Source organism: Neopsephotus bourkii, unplaced genomic scaffold, assembly GCF_033783945.1.
Source record: "Neopsephotus bourkii isolate Nb327-2 ecotype Australia unplaced genomic scaffold, CSIRO-AGI_Nbou_v1 NB_1027, whole genome shotgun sequence".
Lineage (NCBI taxonomy): Eukaryota > Metazoa > Chordata > Aves > Psittaciformes > Psittacidae > Neopsephotus > Neopsephotus bourkii.
Window position 1 is genome coordinate 2,645,314 of NW_026901516.1, and position 26,839 is coordinate 2,672,152.

The window sequence follows — 26,839 nt, forward strand, 5'->3', positions numbered from 1 at the left end:
TCAACATAAGCTATTCTATAACCTGAGAACATCAACTGAGGCAAGGTTACATATTACTAAAGCTGTAATAAACCCTATATAATTTACCTCACTTTCTACACCCACAAGATTCATTATAACTAGTTCTAAACCATAAAACCTCTTTTTGGAAATAGTAGGTGATGCTTATTTAAAACTCTGGATTATGTCTGTAACAGCAACGCCAAACACTCAAATGGCAAATTTCACTTTTTCTCTTATTAAAGGGGAAAGGATATGATACTCTGTTTCTTTACAGTTGGTTTTTTTTTCCTCTCTTAACCTGTCCAAATGGCAGTCTTGTATGTATGTTTACTGGGTATGAAGTTGCTGTTTAAAACAAAATTTTAGTCTTTAAATCTAAAAGACTTTATTCTTATCAGTATAGACTTGTTCGGTAACCTCTTAGTAGTCACTTGTTCAGTAACCTCTTAGTAGTCACTTGTTCAGTAACCTCTTAGTAGTCACTTGTTCAGTAACCTCTTAGTCATCACAGATGCCAAGAAACATACTTCAGTGGAGAGATTTGTAAATGACTGCCTACCACCTGAAGTCTTTTTGAAACAGCCTACATTTGCTGGCGCTTAAAAATAGTGTTGTTCTTGTTAGATTGTTCCCCCTGGGTTTATTAGCCCTAGTGCTGTATATGAAAGCCTGGTTGTCTATAACAAACTTCTATTTCCAGGGGAGTGATAGCTACATCGTATCTAGTGACACCAGAGCACAGCTGAGATTTCTTGAAGAGCTTGATCACCTAGAAAAACGAAGAAGGGATGAAGAGGAACGTGAAATGTTGCTTCGAGCAGCCAAGGTAAGAACTTTACTTCTTGCTTTCCAAGGCAATAGTGTTGTTCTTTAGACTGGCAAACAAATTCATGTTTCTCCTATTTCTGCTTTAAATGCAGTCACCATTAACCCTGTAACAGGAAATCTGTAATATTTAGGACAGCTTAAGCTATACAAAAAAGGATTTTAGCTTTTTACATTCCTAAAAAAAAAAATCAAAGCAGTTCTTTCACATGTGTGGTGGTGTGAACTCTTCTTTTGAGGTTACTCCTGCTGGTCAAAATGAAATAAAAGCAGTATTCATATAGCCATAAACATTCTTCCTGTCTCTGTTTCTGGCTCAGTATGTCATTCTCCATCACATACTGAGCACTGAAAATATGGGTTCACTATCTCACCAAGCTAGAGCCTGGTGAGATCTCACCATCCTGCCACGGGTATTTATTTTCTGTAGTCAAGATCAGAAGGCTAGCCTTGGAGCTGGTACCCTAGCATCTGTGAACCCCAATGTATCCACTGCTAGTACAGCCGAAGTACCATTCTTCCTCCTTCCCTCCTCTCAAGAACAGGAGGAAAAAAAAACCATAGATGTTGCTCCATCAGGTGTGACTTGATCCTTTTTTTGTGTGTTTCTGTTTTGTTTCAAGCTGAGCTCTGAAGCCCCTTGGGTGGAAGCCTAATCTTGAGTTGAAAGAATCATGTTGTACTTGCATGAGTACAACTCCCTTTCTTTCCTATACTTCCTGTCCTTTTTAAGTGTCTGCTGCTGACATGAACAACATCATGCCTAGACTGGACCTGACTGACAGTGTTAGCATCATTTTCAGCTTAATCTTGCTTCAGGCTAGAGCAGAGGCAGCTGGCCCAGATGAGGAGGGGGGGTGCGTGTATGTGTGTGGAGGGGGAGGGAAGCCAGTCTGGATTGAGGCATTCGCCCCTGGAGCTAAATCTTTCAATCACCAGAGAAAATTGTCATTTATTAAATATTTAACGGATACGATGGTGTTTGGATGCCAGTAATTTCTGTTCAATTTTTTTCCCTCTTCCTTTGGTAGAGCCGTTCCAATAAAGAAGATCCAGAGCAACTGCGGTTAAAGCAGAAAGCAAAAGAGGTAGGACTTTCCAGTTACCATGCTTGCCTTTGTGTGTTGAGAGAAGGTTGGCAGCCCTGTCCTGGCAATTAGGTCAGGGTTTATTTTGCTGCTGCATACCATTTGCAGAGGCCTTGGGGAAGGACAGGAACTGCCACAGGCAAGGGCAGTGCTTCAAATGAGGTCAATGAATTATGAGCTCTCTTTCTTAACATTTTATTTTTGTAGTTTCAGTCCTGTCTAGAAACAGTCCTTTGTAAACTGCAGTAGTTCACTTGGTAGGAATATAATGTGGGATTAGAGAAGAAAAAAAAAAAAAAGAAAAAGAAAGAAACTTTGAGATTTAGCATCTGGGACTGTACAATAGGCTACGTTTTTCCAGGGTAATTGTTCGTTTTGTAAATCTGATACTGCTTATAATTCTTTGGCTGGGAGGCGGTACTGGGATTTAGTTTTAAATGGAAAACGCCTCTGGCTTTTAATTTTCTGGGCCCAGCAGTTTTCTGTTCTGGAATGGAGCCCTTGTTTCACACAGTTCATGTTTAGCTGCAGGGGTTTTAGTTTATAGCTTAGACTGGTTAAGCTTTTACTCCCAGAGGCCTCTGCATAGCAACTGTAGAAATCAACAAATAAGTTCATTTATGTCTGCAGCCTCCTCTCAGTAGCTGACTTTTTACATTTCCCAATATCCATTTCCTGACTTTTCTAGCCTGGGAGAAAAAAGCTCCACTAATTGGAGCTTATTTTAATTGAGCCTTAATATTGGATCTCACTGGAGTTGCCCCCAGAGCTACTGGGAACAGAATGAAATGAAAGTACCTAAGGTTGAAGATGCGTGTGCATGTGTATGTGTGTGTGAAATTTTTCACTTGACCTACAGATTCTTTTCCCTGCTGAATAAATCATCAAGCCTGTTCACATTTCTGATTAAGGATCTGACAGCAGACGATAATAAAGACAATTGAGGTGTGAGACGTGTGATACAGAGCTGAAGAAATTGGTTTCTATAGTTACTTGAATGATTTCATGCAATTTTTAAGGATCTTTGTGCTAAATGAGAGTGATTTTCTGAGCAACCTTTTTCCTTAACTGTGCCTCTTGAACTATGAAATTCGTTGTTGCTTAACATTGCTGCACTTGGCTCCTAGGTGCCAGCAGCAGCAGCAGGTTATTTATGAATGCTTTAAAGGCCCTTATTGTTTGGATTAATGTAGGAGCCCAGGCAAAACAATGGAAATCCAGTAAAATAGTATTAGAATCAATGCTCTGGATTTGCACCACAGTAAAAGAAATTTGTAGAATAAGAGGAGAGAGAAGGAACTTTATTATCTCTCTTCTAATTCTTTCTTTCTGCTTATAACTCTTTCTTCATGCTTCCAATCTGTGAGTACAGAGTTGCCTTAAAGCCCTTCCCAGTTTGCCTCTAGTGCTACCAGTATCAACACTCAATTGGTGATGCTAATTTGTTTTGTAGGTGGCTTTACCTCTGTATCATTTGGTCATTTCTAGAGATTCTTTCTTTTAATACAACACTGCAAAGCAGTCAGTTTATGCAGCTTCTTTTCTCTTTTCCTCTAATATGTAGGTAGGGGGGTTGAAACTAGATGATCTTAAGGTCCTTTCCAACCCTAACCATTCTATGATTCTATCATCTTGAAAAATATCAGTGATTTGGATATTTAGGACAGACAGAAGTTAGGTATGTGATCTGGGTCTTTTTTTTTTTTTAATCTCTTTTAAGAAGTGGCATATAGGTGTACAGAAAAGGAGCTAATGGAGTGGAGAAGGTGTTTAAGTTTAGCGCTTGGTGTTCTACTAAGGGCTTGAGTTGACCTCCTTCAGTGCATCTTATCTTGTGCCAGACTAACACAGCCTTCATCGCATTTGTACTGCGTATTTCTCCATGCTGTGCTGCTCTCGGAGTGATGGTCTCCAACTGCTTCACCAAAAGAAGCAGCAGCAGATGTGCCTCTTGGACAGCAAAGATCTTTGTGTCAGTACTGCACTGCCCTCTGTCCTGCTGCTTTGTTTTCTAGGAATGAGGCAGCAGAACTTCTCCAGGCTTCACATGCCACATGGGAAGCCCACCTTCTGTGCCAGGGGCGTTTTCTTATCTGTGAGACCATCTCAACCTTGAGTGGAAGTGAGCCCAAATGTAGCTGGTTAGTTTAGGTGCTTCATTGACAGTTTGGATATAAATGGCCAGCACACATTTGCATTAAAAAATGTAAGTAGAGCTGTAATAAGAGCAAAATAAGAATCAACAAATATCCCAAGGCTGAAACTGGTAATGCAGAAGTACAGTATACTGGGATGACAGCCTGAAATGGCTCACCATTGTCTGTCTGTCTTATCAGATTGTAATTATAGTCTGCTCCTAAGAAACCGAACTTGGGATCTTAGATACCTCTGTCAGCTGGAATCAGATCCTTTCCAGGCCACTCTGGTTGAGTATCCACTGGAAAAACTGATCTGACTGTCTGCTTATAGTTCTTTAAAAATGAATATGCACCTTCCTTCCTTAAACTGTCTTTTATCTGTTGATGATGACGCCTCAGGGGAAGGGAGAGGGTGTAGGGTAATGGCACTGGAGCATGTTCTAAAGTGAAGTTTCCCCAAATGCAGGCTGTACATCCTAACAATGAATACTTACAAATCCAGGATGTGCTGTCATCCAGCAGCTGGAGGCAACATCTTAACATTGCTGGAAGTATATCCAGAGACTCTGCAGTGGATTCTTTTATCCAAAAGGCTATACATAATTGCTGTGACCTTTTCATTCCTTTTTGCGTGACCTGTTGCCTCGAACTTCCCCTATGCCAAGTCATTTACTTTCCTATATTCTTAGTCTATGTAGCTTGCTATGAATTAAGTCTTTATTTACTTTCTTTCCTCTTTCACCTGTTTCAGTAGATTTTAATACCTGTGGAAAGTGTGCATTCCTTCTGAGGAGGCTGCAAGGCTTGCCCCAGGCTGCTCCTTTGTGCTCTCAAGAATTTTGTCCTTTCTCACCTCATGGGCCTGCTCTTTGTGCAACACCATTCCTGAAGTCTGGGTAAATGACCCCTGCTTTTCATTCAGCCTTATCTGTCACTTCAAGCTGAGAGGATACAGTCCTCACATTGTCCAGGATGCTTGTACTTTTAAACTGTAACTGGTTTTAGATCCCTTCTGTTATTTCCTCTTCTACTTTCAACTATACTTCCAGCTACAAAGAATATGTTCACTTGATGCAATTCTTGTAGCTATATTTATACTTCCTCTGGGTTCATGCCTTTTCTGAAATGAGTTTACGACCAGATGTAGGATACTGTCAGATGTGCAAGTATGCCATATGAACAGTTCATCCCAGAAAACCTGTGAAAATGTCAGTATTAAACAGTGTGTACTGTAAATTTAAATATAAACCCTAATCTTTTGTACTTCTGTCTTCAAAAGTAAGTGTGCTTGTAATACGACTTCAGGAAGCTTAAGGCTGAACCTGGACAAATCTTTCAGATTGTATGTGTGCAAGATTGCTGCTTGGGGTTGAGCGGGTATCATACTGATATCGTCTTTGCTTATTCTGTAGTATCTACCTTCCTCTGCTCTTACCTTGTGGAACCTTGCAGCATCTATCATTGGACAGAGGTGAGCAGCCACATCCTGGATTAAGGGAGAGAACATGTGGAGCAAGCACCTGATGGACAGCAGACTTACCTGCCCCATTCCTTGCTCTTCAGGCAGCTCTGCTCACTTATGGCTGCACAGATCCTCCCTTGTTTCTGCCTGCTTGATGCATTTGTGCATTTCCCTGTTATGGTTTTGACACAGATGTCACAAGACGGCAGTAGATGAGGTGCTGAGAAAATTCAATACCTTTAGTATCAACTGGCTGGGAGGAAAATAGCAAACCTGAGGGTTTTTTTTTTTTGCAGTGGCAAAACAAACCCTATCAAAAACATAAAACAAAAGCCTGCATGATTCCAGTGAGTTCCTGGTTGCTATATAGTAATGACTGAAATTTAGTTGTCTGTAGTATCTTTTAAAAAAATGATCTGAGCTTTTTGCCTGTTTCATCTCTCCATCCAAACTCTTCCCCTTACTTCCTTTCTCATTCTCAGGTAACAAGTAACCTGATTCTTTGCTGCTCTTGCTACTGTCTCCAACCCATGTTTTCAAACTTACTGTTTCCTTTTTCCCCCACACCTCTTATGCTGCTTCTATATTTAGTCTTCTGGACTTAATGGTTCAAATTCTTTAAGACCACTCTTGTGGAAGGGGAAAAGGAAACTCCCTAGCTAACCACAGCCTCTCAAAAAAGCAAAGAAGATGCTGTGAGCAAAATAACATCTCATTGTGATCAGTTGGCTTTTTATGAGCCTTTAGTGACATCCTGAAAGCTTCTGCTTAATTATCTGATTTATATTATCTTTATTGTTCTGTTAGTGTTTATTACCTGCTTCTGCATGTTTTGAGGAAAAAACAAAAACAACAAAAAACCCAGACATGGTTATTGAACAAACATACATTTTGTTACCTGCACTATAGCCCTACAAATCACAAAGGACTGTCATCAGAGATTTTGTGTTATGAGTCTCGCAGAAGGTCAGGGATGGAAATCCTGTGTAGTGTTAGATTATCAAGCAAGCTAAAAAGTGAACCAAATCCCTGTTTATGTGGCATTCATATTGGTCTTTGGAAGCAGTGTAAGAAAACAGCAGCTGAGATACTGTATCAGATACCCTAAAACCATCCGGAAGTTGGTAGCAACTGTCTTTCATCTGATGAAAACCAAAAGCTCCCTCAAAACTCCATTAAGCCTGTTCTTGGATTGTCAAATAATAGTCTTTTCTCAGTTTCTCTGAGAGACTATAATGGATATGTAATGAGCTGAAAGGATGACCTTTCATTAGAAGCTTGCTAATAGAGGAAATTTTAGGACTAAAAGTATAACAATATCATGAAAATGGAGAGCCAGAGTGTTCTGTGCCAAGAACAAGTGTTGTGTGGACTGTGTGATGAGATAGAGAAACCTGTGGGTGGTCTTAAATGTTCTCTTGCTTTGAGACCTCAAGCATGAGTGAATGAATCCACAGTGTTACAGAAGATAAAAATCATTCAAAATACCGTGTATTTGGGAGAACTGTGATTGGTTTTAAAGTAATGTCTTGCAAGGGTTGGACATTGTCCCATGGTGATAATGCAGGTCTGCTGACACTCACTGAGCAGCCATCTCACAAGTGATGGCATCTGAAACAAAAACTACAGAATGTATGCTTTGGGGTGGCGTGCTGCAGCTGCCTTCTTGGTGTTGCAACAAAAGTAGCCTAGGCAGTGTCTGAAAACACATGTAAAGAGCTCATTGCTGGATGCTAGGTACCCTGGAAGTTCCCTGGTCCTCAAAGCAAGGCAAGCTGATGGGATTGCACATGGCATGCTCCAGGTGGTCTAGAATACACAGAAATGCATCAGTAATTGTTAAACAAACCAGAACACTGGTAAAAGTCAACACACATTCCACACCTGGGAAATTCAAGAATGGAGAAGAACAAGGAGTCAGGAAGTCACTGCACCCTGGATTTTTTTCCCTTAAATTTGTATGGGGAGTTAATTATTTATATGTTAGGGAACATCAGATATCAGCTGAAGTATTTCTTTCCCCCCAACCCTGTGGGTAGGTTGCTTTATGGCTATCCTTGAGAAATTTACTGTTGTTATCCAAAGCATCCTATTGCACCCTTTAGCTCCTAGACAGACAAGGCACCTGAACCTGGGGGAATGAAGCCATGGTAGGGCCTGTTCTGCCACTGAAGCATATATGTGGAATATTAACCTGAAAGAAATTTACGGAATTACATATAGCCCTATTATAAGTTAGGACCACATATTAAACCAGTGCATGCTCTTCTGCCTTTCTGCCGTTAAATCTAAATTACAACAGAGGGAAAAGTCAGTGGAAACTAATTGTATGGCTAATTAAAACAGTTTGAAAGGAAGCAATTGCGAGAAGAGAAATTGCTTTATAGGCAAGAGGAGAGGATGGTAAATGTTTAAATATGCAGTTTTCAAATGTCAGTTTTCCTCAGAGAATGCCCCCCATATGAGAAGTCTTCTATTCAGCTGCATTCAACCTGTAGGGCAGAAAGTTTTGTACGGGGAAGGTAGAGGCTGGAGGCAGTAATGACAACCATTGCGAGAGTCTTGGGATTGAAAACAGATTTTTAAGGTTTATTTTTCATTTTCGTCACAAGTTCCATAAAATGCTTAAAGGGAATTTGAAAAAAAAATTGGAGTACTTTCTTCCAAAGACAATGAAGGCAGAAGCAACTGAGCAGAAAACTTTCAAAGCGCTAAATGGAGGACACAATGAAACCCAGTGAAACTGTGGAAAAGCTAGTCAGAAAATAATGGAGAGAAAGAAGAGAGATAAGTCATTTCAGTGGGGTAAGTGGCCCCACTTAAGAGGCACCTCAGTATTTAGTTCTTTAAAATTTACAGTAAAGGGTGATAGTAAAGACCCATGTAGGTGTTCAGATTCCTTTCTCACTGGTGCAGTCTATTAAAAATACATGTTGACGGTTGGTCACAGTTGCTTTGACGTACTTTGAATTTTAATGTTCATTAATTTATTGTTTTTGGGTTTTTTTTATTGTGGATGCAGAAACAAAGAAGCAGGAAGCTTCTGCCTCTTTGGTGTGCCTATATTCCAAGCTTTTTTCCCCCCTGCAAGCCTTATACAAATTCTTGTTCATCTGCTTTAGTGCTTTTATTACTCCTGATGTACTTATTGCTGGATAGCACACATAACCCTTAGGCATACATTAACTTGTCTTCAGCCTTCCCTGGTTCCCTTTCCTGTCAGTTCTTCTATTACTTTAAATATTTATTTAATCTGTCCCATTCTCTTATCAGCCTACAATGTCATATGTGGAGACATCCCCACTTTTTGCTTCATATTAAACCCAGTATCCTGTACATATACTTCTTAGTGTTTCCCTTACATTAATTATAACCAAGTCAAGAACTGTGGTGTGTAGGTTCCCCATCTGTCTCACCAGCATTTCTTCTGAGCTCATTTGCATCCATATTGCCGTATTTATTTGTTATTGCATTGCCAAGACTATTTTTTTTAAGTATAAATTCCTAGGATTCTAAGTCGAGATAAGAAATCTCTTCATTTATTTCCTAGCACTTTGTGTATTGAAGCTCCTGTATAAGTGGACAATGGTATGAATTTCTTCAGATGTATGTTGTCTGCCAGCACTGTGCTGGACAAGTGCCTTCTGTTTTGGTTTTTCTGTAACCCCAGTCCTGTTACTGCTCTGTGAGCCCTGGCTAATACAGATGCTTAATTTCATACCTCTTTTTCTAAAGGTAAACCTTCCCCAATAAAACTGTTCTTGAGGATCTAGAGAGCAAAGGTTTAATCTGCTTTGTCTTCTATGAAAGCTTATACCAAATACTTCAGTTGTGTTGAAGGGATTCTTCCTGTTAGGGAAACAATGCTTAGGGAAAATCTTGCAGAATTTCCATGACTTGAATTAACGGAGCTCTGGTAATGTGACCAATCACATACCATGCACTTCCTAACAGGTAGAGTTTAAAACTAACTTGCAGTATTGCTTTAAAAAAAAGTCTCAGCATCTCACAGCTGAAGTACTTCTTGTCTTCTCACGGAACTTGAAATTTAATTTTTAATATTAAAATGCCACAAAAATGTCACTGGTGTAGTAGTAAAAATAGATTTTGCACATTTTCTGAAATGTGGAGTGTGAGACATAAGTGAGATAGAATTTCCGTGAGCAGGAAAAGAAATATTTTTCTCAGTAGAGGATTGAGTACAGAACAGAGAGGTCAATTTTAAAACCTTTCATTTTGTGTGATTACAGCCATGCTGCAAATGCCATTTCACTATAAGGGAGGACTTTAAATCATACCTTATTTCTTGATTTGTGCTGCAGGTCAGATTAACTAAAACGGTTATTGTGTCACCCTAGAGATTCCAGCTTGCTGCAAGACCAGACTTTAAACCCTATTTTTATTATTAAAAAGGCCAGCAGCAACAAAGACTATTTTACAAGTTCTGAGACGTTTTCATAGCAATTTGATCTTTATACACAAGTTTTTAAAACTCTTTGTACTGCAATTCTTAGCATATGTAAAAATAAGAAAGGGGGGAGAAGGAGCATGAAGATTCATTTGCTTCTTGCCTGGAGACTCTCCCCTCTCAATGCCCATCTTGAGGAATGAATTTTGAAAAGAATGTGTGTTGGACTCCTGTGTTGTGGTGGAATAGCAGCATCTTTCAGCAGATCCAGCTAGGTTGGATTGAGGGGAAACCTGGTAGTTTGCGGGTCTGATGTATGGTGCAAGTTCCCCTTGCTCCTCCTGAGTTGCCATTACACACTTCTATCTTTAAGAGAAAAAAAATCATCTAGTTTCAAGATACAAACCTGGGTATGACAGTTTATATTCAATTTTAGTCAGAGGCACCAATATTAATAAAACTGGCCCCTGGAAGGGAAACAATACTAGATGCAGCTTCTCTATGATATATTTTAGTAAAGTATATATACTACTTTTACTGTCTTTCACTTGCTGCAGTGCTCTTTCTGCCCTAACGTGTGTGCTACAAAACTGTTAAAGGCAGATTTGACTTTACATAGTTGCTCTTGCTCTTTCCTAAACTTGTTTAGGAAAATCTGGCAGTATTTAGCCAGCCAGAATCCTCGGGTATCCCTTGACGTTATCTGCTTGTCTTCTCCTGATCCTGTGCTTTTAACTGCTCACACAATGTTTGGACATTTAATCTCACACTATCTAATGGAACAAAACTTGAGGAAAAAATTATTTTTGCTGGCTTCAGCAGTGTAATTTGGATGTCTGCCCATATTGCTTAGTGGGGATCTGTTGAGTCCATTATGGAGATTGAGTGTTTAAATTCATTTGTCTTAATTAGGTTCTCAGAAAAATCCCCGAGATGCCTAGAATGCCTAGAATGCAACAAGACTATGGTTTCTTTTTTCCTTTTGCTCTAAAAACATGGTGAGATTCTGCCCGATTTGAAAAATCCTCTGACTGTTTGCAAGGTTGAAAATGTACTGAGGGGAGTAGATGATGGCACGCATTTCCAGTATTGTCTTGGGAACTGTCAAAGGTGCACCAGTTCTGTTTCTGAAAAGGTCATCTTTTCCTTACTGTTCACCAAGTGCCATCCTGTCTGGTTATCTGCCAGCACTGCCCCTCCAGCAGCAGTGCTTGCTTCTGCAGGGTGTCTGGCAACAGCATGCTTTGCCAGCTTGAATTGTGTGGGGTAAATGGGGATGGTGCCTGGGCGCACTACCCAGTCCTCACCCAGAGGGGCATTCTGCCACTCTGCCAAGAGGCATTCAACCCACTCAGTCCCCTGTACCTTGTGCTGATTGCCAGCCCAAAGCCCCTTGGTATTACCATGAAATCAAAATGGCTTGGGTTAGAAGGGAACTTAAAGATCATCCAGTTTCAGGACACCTTCCATTAGTCCAGGTTGCTCAAAGCCCCATCGAGCCTGGCCGTGAGCAGTGCTAGCCACAGCGTCTCTGGGCAACCTGTGCCAGTGCATCACCACCTTCCTAGTGAAGAATTTCTTCCTAATACCTAATGTAAATCTCCTGTCTTTCAGTTTTAAATCCATTTCCCTTTGTTCTGTCACAACCTGCCCTTGTAAAAAGTCCCTTGTCCTTAGTCTTTACCATGGCTGCCCATGAGCATCAGCTGTAAAAAAGGTGATGTGGTCTTCTTTCAGTGCTTTTTAAGCCAGTGACCAAATGTTCAGTAACCACCCCTTTTTGACATATTTAACTGTACTGACCTGGTTTTATGTGTTTCGTAGGGTTGATGGAGGGGGGGAATATGTTTTCTAATGACTCCCAGGGATGGAAGCATAAGGTTAGGCTAATAAAGGTTTCTGGTTTATTTTATTGTTTTAAGTTAAATGATTTTAAAAGTCCTCTTCATTTTAAGTGTAATGATTCTTAAAAAGTAAAGCAAATAATCTTCCCCCTTCTGGCTTTGTTTGCCACTGTAGCCTTTTGGAAATTTCCCCTAGAGGAATGCCATGTGCATGGCATGTAGTAACACCTCTTCTCTTGGCAAGGAAACTGTGGTGTACATGCATCTACTGTGATGACTGAACTACATTGCTAGTAGAAAGGTGTACTTCTACAGGGATGCTCTGTAGTTGACTGTAAGCCAGGGTGGCTGCAGGTGTTGGAGGCCTGGGCAGCTGGGGCTGGAAGTCAGCACATACCTCTGCTAAAGAATCTTGGTGTTTTATTCTTCCCAATCAACCTAGGGAATGATGAAGTTGTCACATGAAAATAGTTCGTAAGCCTCAGTGTTTCACAGAGTTTGTGAAGTTTTGGGTTATACTTTGGATGTAATCTGATTTCCCCCCATCCCTGATTGTTTGCCATATCTTCCTAGCTTGCATTTTATGCAAGTAGGCTGGCTGGAGGTAGCCTCAGACAGTTGCAGAACGCCGGAAGTTTTCAAGTTTAACTGATATAAAACCTTACAGTCTCTAAAATATTATTGGAAGCAATACTACATGCTTTGAAACAAAGCCAAACCAACCCCCACTCAGAATGGAATTAAATCTGATAAATAAGGTTATAAGTGATTTCACTGCACACAAAAGTAAGAATAGGTTGTCTGGTAAGTGAATGACGGTATCTAGCACTGAAAAAGTGCCACTGCATTTCTGTAAGTAAAAGCCTATGTAGTGTGATCAAAGCTGACTCGCAAACAGTGTTGTTTTCATAACTGAAGCATGAGCACGAGCTAAGGAGCTGCTCTAATTGTATGTCAGATCACCTAAAGGTTGTCTTCAAATGCAGAAGTTTATGTTTAAGGACAACCTCAACCAGAGTAAACAGAAAAGCTTCCTTCTCTACAGAGAAAAGTGTTGCCTTCCACCCATGCTCCAAGTGGGACAGCTAGCAGATCTGAAAGCAATGTGGTTGTATTATTAAGATGGGCAATCCAAGCTACTAAATCTGTTAGCAGACTTGACTAGTTTGAGCTCTAAGGCAGCTGGTATCAAATAGAATGAAGGAGTATGTACCTGGAATTCAGACATAAAACTTTTTTTTCCTTAATCCCCTTGACTATGGGGTTTTCTCCCATTCCAAGTTTACCTGAGGGGTTGTTTCTAAGGATTTTTGTGTGTTGAACAGCTTTTGGAGATGAGTGAGAATAGATGCATGCAGTGTATCTCTAACTTGCTTCAGGTATGCCTAAACATTCAAATGTATTCTGAGAAAAGAGAAAAAGTGAACTGACAGCATCCTGTTCACTTGATTGTAAGATCCTTCAAAATAGCAACATTGGGCGCTGGGTTCAGGTAATACAGCATGAAGAAATTGGGGGTCTTGCTTGTGCAGTGATGAATTGAGATTTTGAATTAAGAATATGCCCAAATAACTTGGTAACTCCAAATTTTAATACTGATCTTGCCTCAAACCAGTGCTGATCAATGTTTTCTATTAATCAGAAATGGCAAAGCTTATGAGCTGAGGAACTAGCAGCAAGGCTCCTGTTAAGGCCGCGTTGATACCTCAATGCAGACACCATGAAAAGAGTTACTTACCCAGTGGTACCTATAGGGTTGTTAGCATTTCAAGGCTCTGAGCATGAATGAGTACTGGAATTTGTCAAAAGTGTCTGGAAAGACAGGAGAAGATCCTGTGAAATACATTCCTTCAGTAGGGGCTGCAGAGCTGTCTGAAGTTGCCATAAAGAGAACAAGACCTTTACAATACTGTGTGTCATAATTAATGTAGGTGTTTTCTTTTTAAATTAGATGCAACAGTTGGAGTTAGCACAAATACAACAAAGAGAAGCCAACCTCACAGCTTTGGCAGCCATTGGATCAAGGAAGAAAAGACCACTGGATTCAGCAAACGTTGGATCTGGGCTAGAGGTATGTAGATGGCTTACAATTACTTGCGTGGTGCTGAATCTCCATACTGAATTATTTTTATCTTTCCTTGTAGGAAGAAGTGAGGATTCTCTTACACAAAATGGCTGTTTTCATACTGTAAGAAAACTAGCCTGTGTGTTAGATACTTGAAAGGATTGTTTCTGGTAAATTTGATGGGGATGTTTACTTGTGTGTATAGGAAGAACTGTGGATAAGAGCACTGTGTAAAGGACTGAATGAAATGATGGCTCAGAGGAACTTCCATCTGCATGGGAGGGTAGCAAAGCTATGGTGATCTTTCACAGCAGCTAGTTGCCATGGCCCCTCAGTTTTGTTCACAATGGCTGTTTTGGATGGCTTTTGAAATGGCTCTTGCTTTCACATTTGGCTGTGGACTTTCTTCCACACATAGTGCATAGGCATTCTTCTCAAGTGAACTGTGAGTTCACCTTGGCTAGATCCCCCACCAACCAATAAATAAATAAAGCTAGGCCATTCAGCTCCTGCAGTAAGACAGATTATCTTTTCTGGCTCATGCTGCATTTAAAAATTGCCTTGAAGGTGCTTTTAACAAATCTTTGTCTGAACAAATCTCTCAAAGTTGTGTTGGAGATTAAGTTTCTGGGACCTGGGAAACCTGTGGGACTGTAGAAGTTCTTTCCAAGGAGCCTGACAGCCTACTTCTGTTAAGAGGCCGTAACCTTGGCTGGAGACAGGACAAGAGTATTTCAGACTGCCATTCAAGTGTTGTTACCAGTTTTGCCCCTTTTTCTCATAAAGCCTTAATATTGCTCAAGTGGATGGCTGGTTGGCGGCTGACCCAAGCACAGTTAGCAGAAGCCTGGAAAGTAACTCTTGTGGAGGAAGTGGTAGTAAAGTTGTCCTTTTTTGATAAACCTTACATCCTTTTCATTAAGTCTTTTTCATTGTTGTGGCTTAGGAAGTTAAAATAGATGCTAGGATTGAAAACACTCCAGCGTATTTGCATATTGTAGTCTGGAAGGACCTTGTATGAAGCTCAGTTATTTGCAGTGTACCTGAGACAATGGTGGCATCTGTCCTGTAGGTTTTCCCTCAGCCTGGACTGTGACAAGAGGCCTAAGCAGCCGAGGTAGACTTGTTTTTCTGATTTTTATTTTTTTTCATGACATGGAGACACAATTAGCTCCTTGAATGCTTCGTTTACTGCAAGTGAAGGAATCTGTACCTAACAAGCTGCAGAAAGCAGCGTTCCCAGCTTTTGAGCAGCTATTCTTTATTTCTTTGAAGTTTTTTAGTGTGCTTTCACATCAAGGTGAAGGTATAGCTACTTTTTTGTAACACCACTGGAAAAACTTGAAAAAATGAGTCTAGCACAAGAATGACTTTCCCCATCCTTTTCTCCTCTTCCCCCGAGCTTCTATCGAGTAACTATTCCTGTTCTTCGTAGTGGTTTTCTATAATTATTGCCAGATTTGTTTCTGAATATTTAACAAGTCTGCCTGTTAGGTACTTTTCAGTTATTTCTCATTGTCTGCTGTGTGTCTGCTTTATTAAAAGCTTCATAAGATTGTGCCAGAATGAGACAGATAACCATGTTGCTATTAAAAGGTGGTGATCCATTATTTACATTGCCAGTTTAAAAGAACACAGACATAACGTGCCCCAAACTGACGGTAAGCCTTGGCAGTATTTCATTGCCACAAACTTACCTGCTGTGTTTTAAGATGCTTCTCATATAGGTTGCTTTATTAGACTGAGTTGTAAGGGCAGTAGGTGGAAGCAATCCTGCCACTGAAACTACTTTTCTCACATGCAATCTTGCGTTCTTCCAGTACCTAGTACTTAGGCTTCATGCTCCCAGAAAGCAGTTCTCTGCAGACCTTCTTTTCTTTTTTGTGAAATTATGCATGGCAGCAAACTTTGGAGGGATGTTTAGATTTAGATGTTTAAGTGTCCAAATATATCAGAGAAGGATTTATAAAGGGCTTAAGACTCCTCATGTGGAATAAAGAATGGTTTTGACAAAGACTAATTGAAGAAGCAGAACATTTGTAATACATTCATGATAACATGGCAAAACATCCTAAGCAGTAAACAACATTCCATTCTTCAAAGATGAAAGGAGGTCTTTGAAACTGAAAGCAAGTACTATATGGCCTTAGGCTGATGCACATTTGGGCATCTTTAAAATCATCTTTTTGGGCAACCTGTCTGAGAATAATTTAAACAGGCAGGATGTACTTTCTCATTTCAAATTGCAAATAGAGACAGCTTTACTCTCAAGTAATCTTAAATGTCAGAACTTTCTGACTGCAATGGCAAGGAGTAAATCTTTGGATAATACTCCTGTGACCTTTTATTTTTAAGCCTGATGTCTTGGTAGATAGGAATGATGGAAGAAGTTACTCCCGGATATGAGTGATCTTCTGACAGTATTGAATGAAATCACTGCTGCTAACCACATTAAGTTTTTTAACATAAGACTTAAACTTTCCTTGGATAGCGTTCTTTGTACAATGCTTGTATTTCTTACATCCATATTAGAGCAAAGTTGACTCTGTTCAGCCTCTTCTTACTGTTGCCTACTGCAGTAATTAAAGGAAAGGAATTGTTTTAAGCCATTATTGATGTAAAAAGAAGCCTAAAGTATTTCAGGAGACAGGGAAGAAATGATCATTTATAGTATGTATTAAAAAAGTGAAACTCTGTAAGCAAATTTGTTACTTATTTGCCTTTCATTATTCAGTACCAAAACGTAATGGGTACTGGAAGAGAGCAGCTTAGCAGACTGTGTTGGTGTGGATCTGCTGCCTTCTGTTTCAGTGTGAAGGGCATTTTGTTAGCATACCATGTTTCCTTTCTCCACAGGCAAGTATCTGTGTTTAATTGGGATGGTTTTTCAGCCCTAGGTATCTGTTTCTCTGCACTGTACTCCCTGACTTTGCATCTTGCCTGGCAAGTCTTTTTCCTGTGGTAGTTGAGTGCCTGAATTCTGCACGTTCATTTTATCTTGTTATTTGAAATTCTGCTTTCTGTACTTGGTCTTTTAGGGAGACCTGTTATGGATTATTTTAATTTGGGAACTAGCACATGTGGTGACACAAGCATTTGCTTTACAGCTAGAAGCCTGCTTACCAGAAGCCACATCACTTCATAGTGTGGCAGGTAACAAATAAACAGGTTCTTGCCCCAAGGAGTCTGTCAACTAATTTGGACCTAAAAGCAATATAAAAAGGGTGAGCTCTATCTTGCCATGATTATTGCTTATGTATCCCTAAACTTGAAGCAGCAGTAGGGACAAATCCATATTGTTCATGGAATGGAAAAATAAGGCTAATGCTCTAGGCCTAATTAAAAAAGAAAAAGGCATCAGTATAATGGGAGCTGTTTTCTCCTTGTTGGAAACACTTGTTTGGGTAGTTCTGCTTGTTCTTTTCACTGCAACTTAACATTTAAATTGTATTGTTCAGAAAGAGCAATTTGAGAAAGCCCTGGTAAGAAAATCTCTGTATTGTGAAAATGTGTTAATTGCTGCTACTTGTATTCCAGAGGTGGTGATATCGTCATCTCTCTCACTGTGGTCCTTTTGGACACTTTTGGATGCAGTGAGGGGGAGAGGCCTTTGGATTTGATTCATGTGCATTTTTGGGTTTGTGTATTTGTTTCCCACCTCTTCTCCCTCCCTCCCCCAGTTTGGAGACATGTGAACAGGAATAAATAAAAGGGTGGGAAGAACTGAAAAATAACTCATCTTGAGAAGGGAGAATACTTCTAAAATCAGAAAAAAGTAAACTTGAAGCCACAGACTCGTTTTCCCAATTCTGTGTTCTGGCTCATATTCTTTTATTGGTTGGTAACATGCGCCATAATGTTTCCAATGCTGACAAATAGCCAAAGATATTTTTGGATTAAGTTTTATTGCTTTTCTGATGACAAAGCTACTTTGAAAACAGCTTTGTCTAATTCTCACTGCAGTTCTGAGCCCTTAAACTTTCTTTGCTTTTACCAAAGGTGTTCTGGGTCCAAGGTAGTCTTTGACCTTGAACTGAGAGCTGTATGTTTGTGTGGTGTCATGCAGCAGGGAGGGGGAAAAGCCTATGTATGGCTAGGAGACTTAGCTGTTGCTCTTATGGTCAGCTTCTGAAGACTGTGGTGGGACCATCGTTCTGCTTTAGACAGGAAAACTGCTGGATGCCTGCACTTCTGTGTAATTTTTACATTAACTACTTGGAAGTGATGCAGTCTGTCTTGCCCTGAAGTGCTGCTGTTGGTGCGTCCTTCACTTGCCTTCTTCCAGGTTGGTCACATTGACTGACTTGAGGGGTAAATCTTGGGTTAAATATTCTTTCTTTCACCTGATCCAGTTTCAAAGGAAATTTCTCCATCCCAGACACTGTGGCTGTTCTGTCCACTGCCAAGGCTGGCTACTGTTATGAAGTGTGGGTCTTGCCTTGCCACCTGTAGTCTAGCTCTGCTGTAGAAACTTAAGCTACTGCAAGTAGCTGCTACAGAAGCAAATGGTGCAGCTGACATCCTCAGGTCAGTGCAGAGCCATTAAGTACTGTCTTTTTGTCAAACTCCTAGCTCTGATCAACATACTTAAAATAATGTGATACTTCCAGGGTGATCTAACACAGCATTTCACAAATAAGCTTGTATTCTTCTGGGAAGAAGTTTGGCAAGAAATGGGAGAAATGGCTGTTTACCACACTGGTCATTGTTCCATTTTAAATACTGATTGTTAGTGGAAAAAATAACTGTCTTCTAGGGCTAGGTCTCTGCCACATCTGATCATTGTTAGTAGAACTTAAACTTACCTGCCTTGCTTTACAGCTTAGGATGTTGGAATGCATGCTGATTAAATGTATTCTGTATGTGGTGCTTGTTTAAGCTGTAGAAACACTTTAGGTTGACCTAGGAAGAATTAAACCTCTGAGCAGCAAGCCCTTTTCTGCAGAATGAAAGAAAACCCCAACTCTTCTTAATGATTGGAGAAAAGAGGAGGTTGTTTTGGGCTTTCCCCCCCCCCCCACTGTGTGACAATCAAATCGCTTTCAGGTTTTTTGGCATTTTCAGAAGGGTTGTTTGATAGTTAAGGGTTATGTGGCTTCACACTCTTAAAAGCAGTAGCTGTAGAAATTACTGCCACCTTTTTGGCCATAAGCTATTCTGATGAGAGGACTCACTAGCACAATTCATCAACTTCAGAATTGTTAAGGATGTGATTGTGTCTAAATGTGAGTTAAATGCAGAAGTTGGCTCTGTAGTGAATCATGACAGGTTTGCTGTTCCCTGTATATCCATAAGGTGCAGAGAGGCTGCTGGCTAGTGCTTGGCAGTGGTATATGATAGCCTGCTAAAATAATTTATTGAAAGCTGCAGAAAATGAACTTAAAAGCAATCACTTCAAATTGGACCTCGACTGACTTGCATGTAAGTATGTGTTCAGAGCCAGGTTCCAAAATCTGTTTCTATACTCGAGGGGTTTCTCTCAATTTGTGTCTCTATGACCCCTTGGTCTATAGGTCTAAAGCAGAGGGCGGTGTTGGGGTGGGGAAGGGGTGGAGGGGGAGGAGGAAGGTTCTTTGCTTATGCTTAACATATGCAGACTCTTGATTTCAGTTTCTGTTTCTTATTCAAGCTATCAGACAATGGAAGAGCCTACAGTGGGATCATACCTTGGGGAAAGATGGGAGCTGAAAGTGCTACTGCAATTATAAAATATGTCTTCAGCATCTTAATATCTGCTGCAAGATAAACACATAGATATATGCTTATCTAAGTACAAAGAACAACCCTGTCAGCTAGAGTTTCAGTTTCAGTGCTGATTTTCCTGGCTGCTGTCAGTCTAGGCCATACAATTGATGTGAATTTTTCCTCATGTAAATAGGCAAAAATATTCTCATCTGCCATTCACACACTTCAGAAATACAGTTCATTGGCCCATATTGTGCCTTCTCTGTGCTAGGGATGAACTTAATTCTTCTTATGTGTGAAAGATATCTGCAATTTAAATGACTAATTGCATTGTAGCTTTAGGCTGAACATATTGGTAACGTGCAAATGTTGATGACATGTGAAGGGTCAAGAGATTTATAATTTAGTTGACAATACATTGCTTAAAATGAAGTGGCAAAGAGCCAGAAAATTTCAGCTTAATAATTGTCTATTAACTAACATGACATATTTGTATAGTATTCATTACCTCCAGGTACAGATTAAGCATCTGATGTACCCATACAAAGTGACATGCGTACATGAATCTTGGGCATAATAGTGAATAAACTGACATTACATTCACAGTAATTTGTTTCAATATGTAAAACATGTTGTTGCCTACTTTTCAAAGGACTTGTAGGAATGTTGCAATGAAATCTGAGGAAAAATGTGTAGTTGAATAGAGTTCTCTATTACATAGATCTGACAGCTTCATGCTGCAGATAACATCATAAATATACATGTTTGTTTTCAGCTCCATGAGAAGCAGCCTGGAAAAAGATCTAAAGGCTTTCAGTCATTGGATTGATCTACCCTAATGGTCTATAAGGTTAAAAAAAACCCAGCTCTCCCAAATCCCAACCACTTAACAGAACTAACTTTATTTTTTAAAAAGAATCATGTAAATACTGAGTATTGTGGTATTTAGTATTGTGAATGTGAAAGTGTTTCTATTAGGTTAAGGTTTGTTAGAAAAGGGAGCATCACTACGCTTGCTTGTAACCCAAGTATTATCAGCTTCTTTCACTTTGTTTTCTCAGGCTTAAGTTAGGCACTTTGCGAGCAAAACTGTCACAGTTCTGACAGGGTCTCTTTGTTCCCTCTTGCTGCTGAGGGAGACCCAGGAAAGTGTTTTTGTGCTCCACAATGTGTTAATGGCTTTTTAACCTTTTTTTCTCCTGTGAGACAGGAATGTGTGCTGTGTTTTACAGCTGAGAAACTGCCATCCAGGGTACACTAGATACCACCAACCTCAGTGTGACCACAGGTGACAGAGCTGGGGGTTGAACCTGCATGGTTTTGGCTCTGACTCGCTAGGTGCTCTTACCACCAGACAATGCCTCTAGTACACACAGCTGTAATATTTCAGTGTTTGGAGATGTCATTGAAAACTAGTAACTTTGCTTCCTTCTGCTGGTGGTGTTCTTTATAGTGTGTAGCAGAGCTGCAATGACAGTTTGCTCTCTTAGGGTCTTAGCTCTGGGACTGGGATATGTTTATGCCACACCAGAAGCTGAAATGAGAACTCTTGGCTTGACTTTTAACTGAACACTTTGCTCCCTTAAAGTGCCCCCCTCTCAAGAGTTTAAAGCTTTACAATTGATTGGTGTGAAGCCATTGAATTTGAGAAGGGAGTCAGGAACAGCTCACTGAATCTCAGCTGAACTTGGTGGGAGGGAAGTTGTTTGCTGACCCCTCTGAACTTTGTTTCAAGGTCTGTAGCATAGCTCTGTGCAATTTTGATATCCATGTCAATATCTGTGATGCAGACTTGTAGGTCACGTACTCCAGGTACATCGGAGACTAGGAATAAGGTGGTGATGGTAGCTCAGGTAAATTAAGAGCCTTGGTGCAAGCTGTGGCTCTGAATCAACTTCGTTCTTGCCTTTTCAGAGTTGATATTTAATTCTCAGTCCAGCCACTGGAGAGAGCTCTAGAGATCTTAAAACAGGTTTCAAGAGCAACCTCTCAACAAAACTAGCAGCACAACAGGCATGGGACTACAACAGGAGCTTCACAGTATATTCTGCTACCCAGATCAGTGAGAGCAACTGATCTCTGTCAGCTGTGTATAAAAGGCTCTAAGGATGAAGAAAGGGCAACAGCACATTGCTTTGGCAAAGTTGCTGATTTGGCTTGACTCTGAGGATAGACCAAAAGCAGGACTATTACCGCTGTGGCCTCCTGGGGCTGTTTTTAAGCCAGCTGGTGTTCTTGTAGCTATGAAGGGTGGTTTCCAGTGCCATTTTGCCACAGCACCTTACCTGGCATGTGAACAGGTAATCAGCTGTTGGTACCCGGGTTGACTGGTTGTATCTGTGCTGGCAGTTGCCCTTCCTGGGCTGCATGTCTCTGTCATTTCTCTTTCAGAAGGAAAGCAGGGTGCTGGGGGTTCAGTGGAAGTCAGGAACTTCAGGATATGGCTGACATCAGTTGCTAGTTAAGGCACTAATAATTAGATGTTGCAGAAGGGGGAGTGCAGGCTGGTGGCAGCACCCTTTGCTAACATTGGATCTACAGGGATACACTTCATATTCACTTACCTTTGTACTTGTCTGTAGCCTGGTTGAAAAGTAGCACTTGTTATTTCCCCTCAGAAGAGGCTGTCTTGGGGGTAAGCTGAAGACTTCTGCAGTGAAGAATCCCCCAATACAGCAAGATGCAAGAAGCAGTTGCTGCCCAACTGGAAGGAACATAATAGAGATGTCTGGGAGCAGGGAGCAGACTGGTTTTCTAAACAGAGTATTAAGGTCTCAGAAGCAGTGTGAGGGAGCTTCTGTGCAGGAAGGGGTATATGAGATGTAAGGGAGATGCCTTCTGGCTGTTGCCTAGGGCCAGACAAGATCAGCCTTCTGCCCAACAGGAACTTTTGGTTCTCTGAATGTTTTACTACAAAAAGTTAGGCCTCCTCACCCTCCACTGCTTGGTCCAAAACCAAACCATGAAAAGACCAATGTTTTGATGCAGCTGTGGAGGACAGTAGCTAAATGGAGTTAGTGCTCATTTCCCTATAAACTTCAGAGTGAGTCCCCCAATATAGTCCCAGTCTGGTCTGGAATGACATAGGCTGGCTGTTGGCTTCTTTAATTTTAAACCTTTTGAGGCTTTGAGAGAAGGACCTTTTCTTCTAATTTGGATGTGGTAGCAGTTGTTGATTGCTTTAAATGTATTCAGGAAATATTCAAAGAGCACCTGGCCTCTGTAATGCTCTACTCAGTAGCTCTGATAAACTGGTGTGATGCTACATGGAACTTAGAAGTATGAACTGTCTGGTTTAGCAAATAGGATTCCAGGACAAACTTTGGATGGGTTATTACAGCATAACATCACTTTACATCTCCGCACTGGGCATGATAGGTAAGAATTTAAGAATAAACAAATCCATAACTCGGTCTCAAATGCAGACAGCTTGGCACTTCTGCCCTATTGTAGCATCTCGCAACCCCCAACAGCATCCAAAGCAGGCTGGGGGATTTGTGCTGCCTGCCTCCTTTTTGTAAGGGACTAAACAGGATTGAGGTGGCTTTGTTCAGTGTCCCTTTAAAGGTAAGACTTCTAGTCTAATAACTGTTTAGAGAGAAAATACTTTCACCTCAATAAAGTTCTTTGAATTATAAAGGACATTGCTGTTGGGTTACTGAAAACCCTTGGGGTTTGTTTCATTTATAACATTGCCTCGGGCCTTCTGCTGCATCCTGTTGGATTGACCTCCTTTTCAACCCGTGCTGGCAGCTGCATTGCAGAGTTATCTTTTCCCTGGATCCTTCAGGGTTGTCATATGACAAACTTGAACTGTGACCCTTTTGTGTCTTACCAGGCCAGCAGTGCCCTCTCTGTGCGATGTGGCCAGCAGTCTTCCCCACGCACACATTTGTTCCAAGCCATTTAACAAACTGAAAGTTTCAAATGATGGCGTTTCATAGTGTTTAATAGTATTGACTGTAAAGCAAATGAAATGGTGCTGAATACCCTGCATGCTGCTAGGAAGAAATACAGCTTCCATTTCTGCAGTATGCCCTGGGTTTTCTGTGGTTAGTGTGTACTCTCTGGTGAATCTCTTTTATTTTTTAAATAAATTTCAGTGCTTCCCCCCAAACAACAGTGGCATTCACTGCTACAGATAGTCCAGCACTGGTATTTGTTTCTAATGTATGGGGGTTTTAACCAGATTTCTGTAAGCAAAGTGGGCAAAGTCATTTTGCAGAAGTCTTGCGGAGAGTATTAGGGTGAGAACTGATATAGTTAACATGGCAACCAAGCAGCACCATCTCCAAGTGGTGTTGATGCTGGCAGGCATTGCCTTCCTGAAGTTACAGAGACTGAGCACTCGTATTTGTACAAATTGCATTCATTACCAAGAACCCTCCAGTAGTGATAAGAGACTGGCTGTGTAGCATAGATTGGCTCCAAGATAAGTAGCCAGTCTATTGTGCAGCTCATGGTAATCTTCCTCCTCCCTGCCCCTAATAATAAATCTTGGGGCATTTTGGAATGTGTGGGGGTTGCTCATTCCAGTAGCCTGAATGTATAACTACTCAACATCATCGTCTCCTACCAATTGTGCTTTCATAACCAAGTGAGGCAGCCGACTGAGATGGATAGACTCAGATACAGTGTTCTGAACATGCAGATGCTTTGACTGTGTTTATTTGTTGCTCCCTTAAAGGACAATTCACAGGTGATGGCCAGGGTAAGAGTTTCTTCCGCCTGTGTTCCAAGGCTAGAGCCCACTTGCAGTGATGGTCTTCTTCAAGAAAAGATACGAACATCTGCAAGTGGGAGTAACAGCTTTGCATAGGAACCGTGGTAGTACCTTCTTCATAGTTAGCTTGTTCTTTCTCAGTGCAAGTGTGTGTTATATGACTTCAGTGAAATGGCAGTTATTCACCTTACCATAACAGTAGAGTTTTAAAGAATGATTTGTCTAAAGAAAGAATTTTTCTGGCTGCTTTGACTGAAATAAAGCTGCAATTGGCAAGTGCTTGCTTTGTCTTTTAAACTATCTAATGTGCAAGGACTGGGTTTCAACATGTAAAGCTGAACATCAGCAGGCTAGGTTTATGCAAGCAGGCAGTATAATCCAACAAGTTCAGTTAAAAACATGTATTTACATGGAATTCTAATAATTTTTTTTCTCTGTCTCTCCCCCATTTAGGGTTTGAATGGCAATGGAGTTGCTCCTGGATCATCAGGTTTTAGCCTTACGAAACAGCTGCTCTGTCCAAGAATAACCCGTGTCTGTCTCAGGGACTTGATATTCTGCATGGAACAAGAGAGGGAGATGAAGCATTCTCTAACCTTGTACCACGCTCTTCTGAAATGATTTGGATTTTACACTTCACCTTGCTGTCTACTGCCAAAGAAAACACTGAAGCATTGTTGCACTGTCTTGAAATTCCAATTTCTGGAAAATGATCCGTTGTAAGGATAACTCTTGTTTACAGATAAACATTTTTATTAAATGCCTAATCTAGCTAGGGGTTTTAATAATACTTGGCTTAAACCAGTCTCTAAACCAGTGAAAACACTGAGCTGCACACACAAGCACTTGACTACTACCTGCTTGCATTTAACTGTCATGCAGGGTCTGAGGGCTTGATACGTGTCTCTAGTTCATGTTTGTTGCTTTCTTCAGTGCTCCAGAGTCTGCCACATCTGTTCTACATGTAGTGCCTTCTTCAAATCCAACTCTATTTAGGGAACAAGTAACACTTTAAATGCACTGCACAGCATGGCAACTGTAATCGTGAACCTGCAGTCAGTCCATATGCTAATGTATCACCTATCAGGCTCAGCATCTCCTTAAATTTTCTGGGTTTATAATTACTACTGGATGTTCATTTGTGAAAAGCAAAGTAACAAGCAAAAGGAGTGTGGGGTGTTTTCTCCCCCTCGCCTTGCCTCAACTGCCTTCCCCCTTTCCTCTGAGAAACTGACTTGGGAAGGTGAACAAATCGGTGGCTCTTGTGATTCAAGTATATTAGACAGCGTAGTTAGGACATACTTTGGGGAAAATCTGGAGTTAGTAAACTTGAATACAAGGAGTGAAAGAACCTGAAAAGGAAGACTAAACAGAAGAAACAGTTTATCTTTCTGTAGCATTCAACTTGAGCATAGATGTAGAAAAAAATTAACAAAAGCAGCCTTTACTGACTACAAAAAGGGGAAAGCTTGAGGTGCATTGTAACTTTGCAGCTGGAGACTCTCTTAAGGAGAAAAGCAGTCTTTACAAAGCACCGAATTCACTGCTTTATTGAGAATACTGATTTAATACCTTAATGTGCTGTAACAGGGAAAATTACCAAATAGAAAGTATTTAGGCAGTTGCCTGGTTTCCATTCAGTGAGAAGGAGGAGGACTCCAAATTATTAAGACTGCTAGGACAGATACGGAGATTTTGTACTTGCTTGGCTTGTGGTGGAAGGAATACCCTCAGGGTCACCCTTCTCCCCAGCCTCCAAACTTTTTGCCTCCCATGACACAGTGCTGTATAGTATGGCTGTTTCCCAGGATTGGTGGGAAAGGCACTGACTTTATTGAATGGCTTCCTGCTGAAACTGTTTTCTTTCAAGAAATGAGCTTCCTCTGGTTACTTGGCATGCTACTTCAAAACTTGAAGCGATGATTCAAACACCTTCCACTTTCAGAACTACTGCAGATAGTTACCAAGTTCATTAAGTTTTGAATCTGTTATGGGTTGTTTTTTTTGTTGGAACAGTAGTAAACAAATCTAGTAAGTGAAAGCTGTAAATTATTTATATATGTATATATAGCATATATATATATATAAAAGAAGAGCAGTACTTTGAGTAAGCTATAGTTTGCAAGATATTGATGGCATCAGTCAAAATTGTTTTTGTATAATTAAATGCTTAGCTTTACTTTTTATGTAAAGTGCAGCATTTTCCATATTTGTGTACTGTATCTTATTGAGCAGATGTTTAAAATTATTTTAAATACTGCATCAAAGCAATTATTTTATTAAAAATAATAAATCAGTATCTTTGTTTTCTAACATGAGAAATTCAGCATCTGAAGCAGTCATCACCATGACTAATGGTGTGGCTCTGAGAAAGAGCCCCATCTATCTGCCCATCACAGTGCTTGGCACAGTTGCCTCATGGGACATATTAGTGATAAACATCTATATTTTAAGGTTTTTAAACAGAACCAAGTGACAGAGCAGGTGATTACTTGAAGGGGGAGTGGGCAGGGAGAAAAAGCAACCTCTCGTTTGTCTGATTTCCCACAGTCAGTCAGCGCAGAGGCTGGGTTTTGTTGTTGATTGGGGCTTTTTTAA

The 26,839-nt window shown here is 40.5% G+C and overlaps 1 protein-coding gene across 3 annotated transcripts in view; it reads left to right on the forward strand.

Annotated features, from left to right (window-relative positions):
* The window catches only part of TAF4B (TATA-box binding protein associated factor 4b), a 70,746-nt gene extending 44,206 nt beyond the window's left edge, over positions 1-26,540 (forward strand). For all 3 annotated transcript variants that reach the window (XM_061360536.1, XM_061360537.1, XM_061360538.1), the window contains 4 exons: positions 704-829; positions 1,860-1,916; positions 13,720-13,839; positions 24,695-26,540. In XM_061360536.1, the coding sequence (XP_061216520.1) occupies positions 704-829; positions 1,860-1,916; positions 13,720-13,839; positions 24,695-24,862 (471 nt within the window). In that variant the 3' untranslated portion in view covers positions 24,863-26,540. The remainder of the gene's footprint in view (positions 1-703; positions 830-1,859; positions 1,917-13,719; positions 13,840-24,694) is intronic.
* Positions 26,541-26,839: the final 299 nt, after the last annotated feature.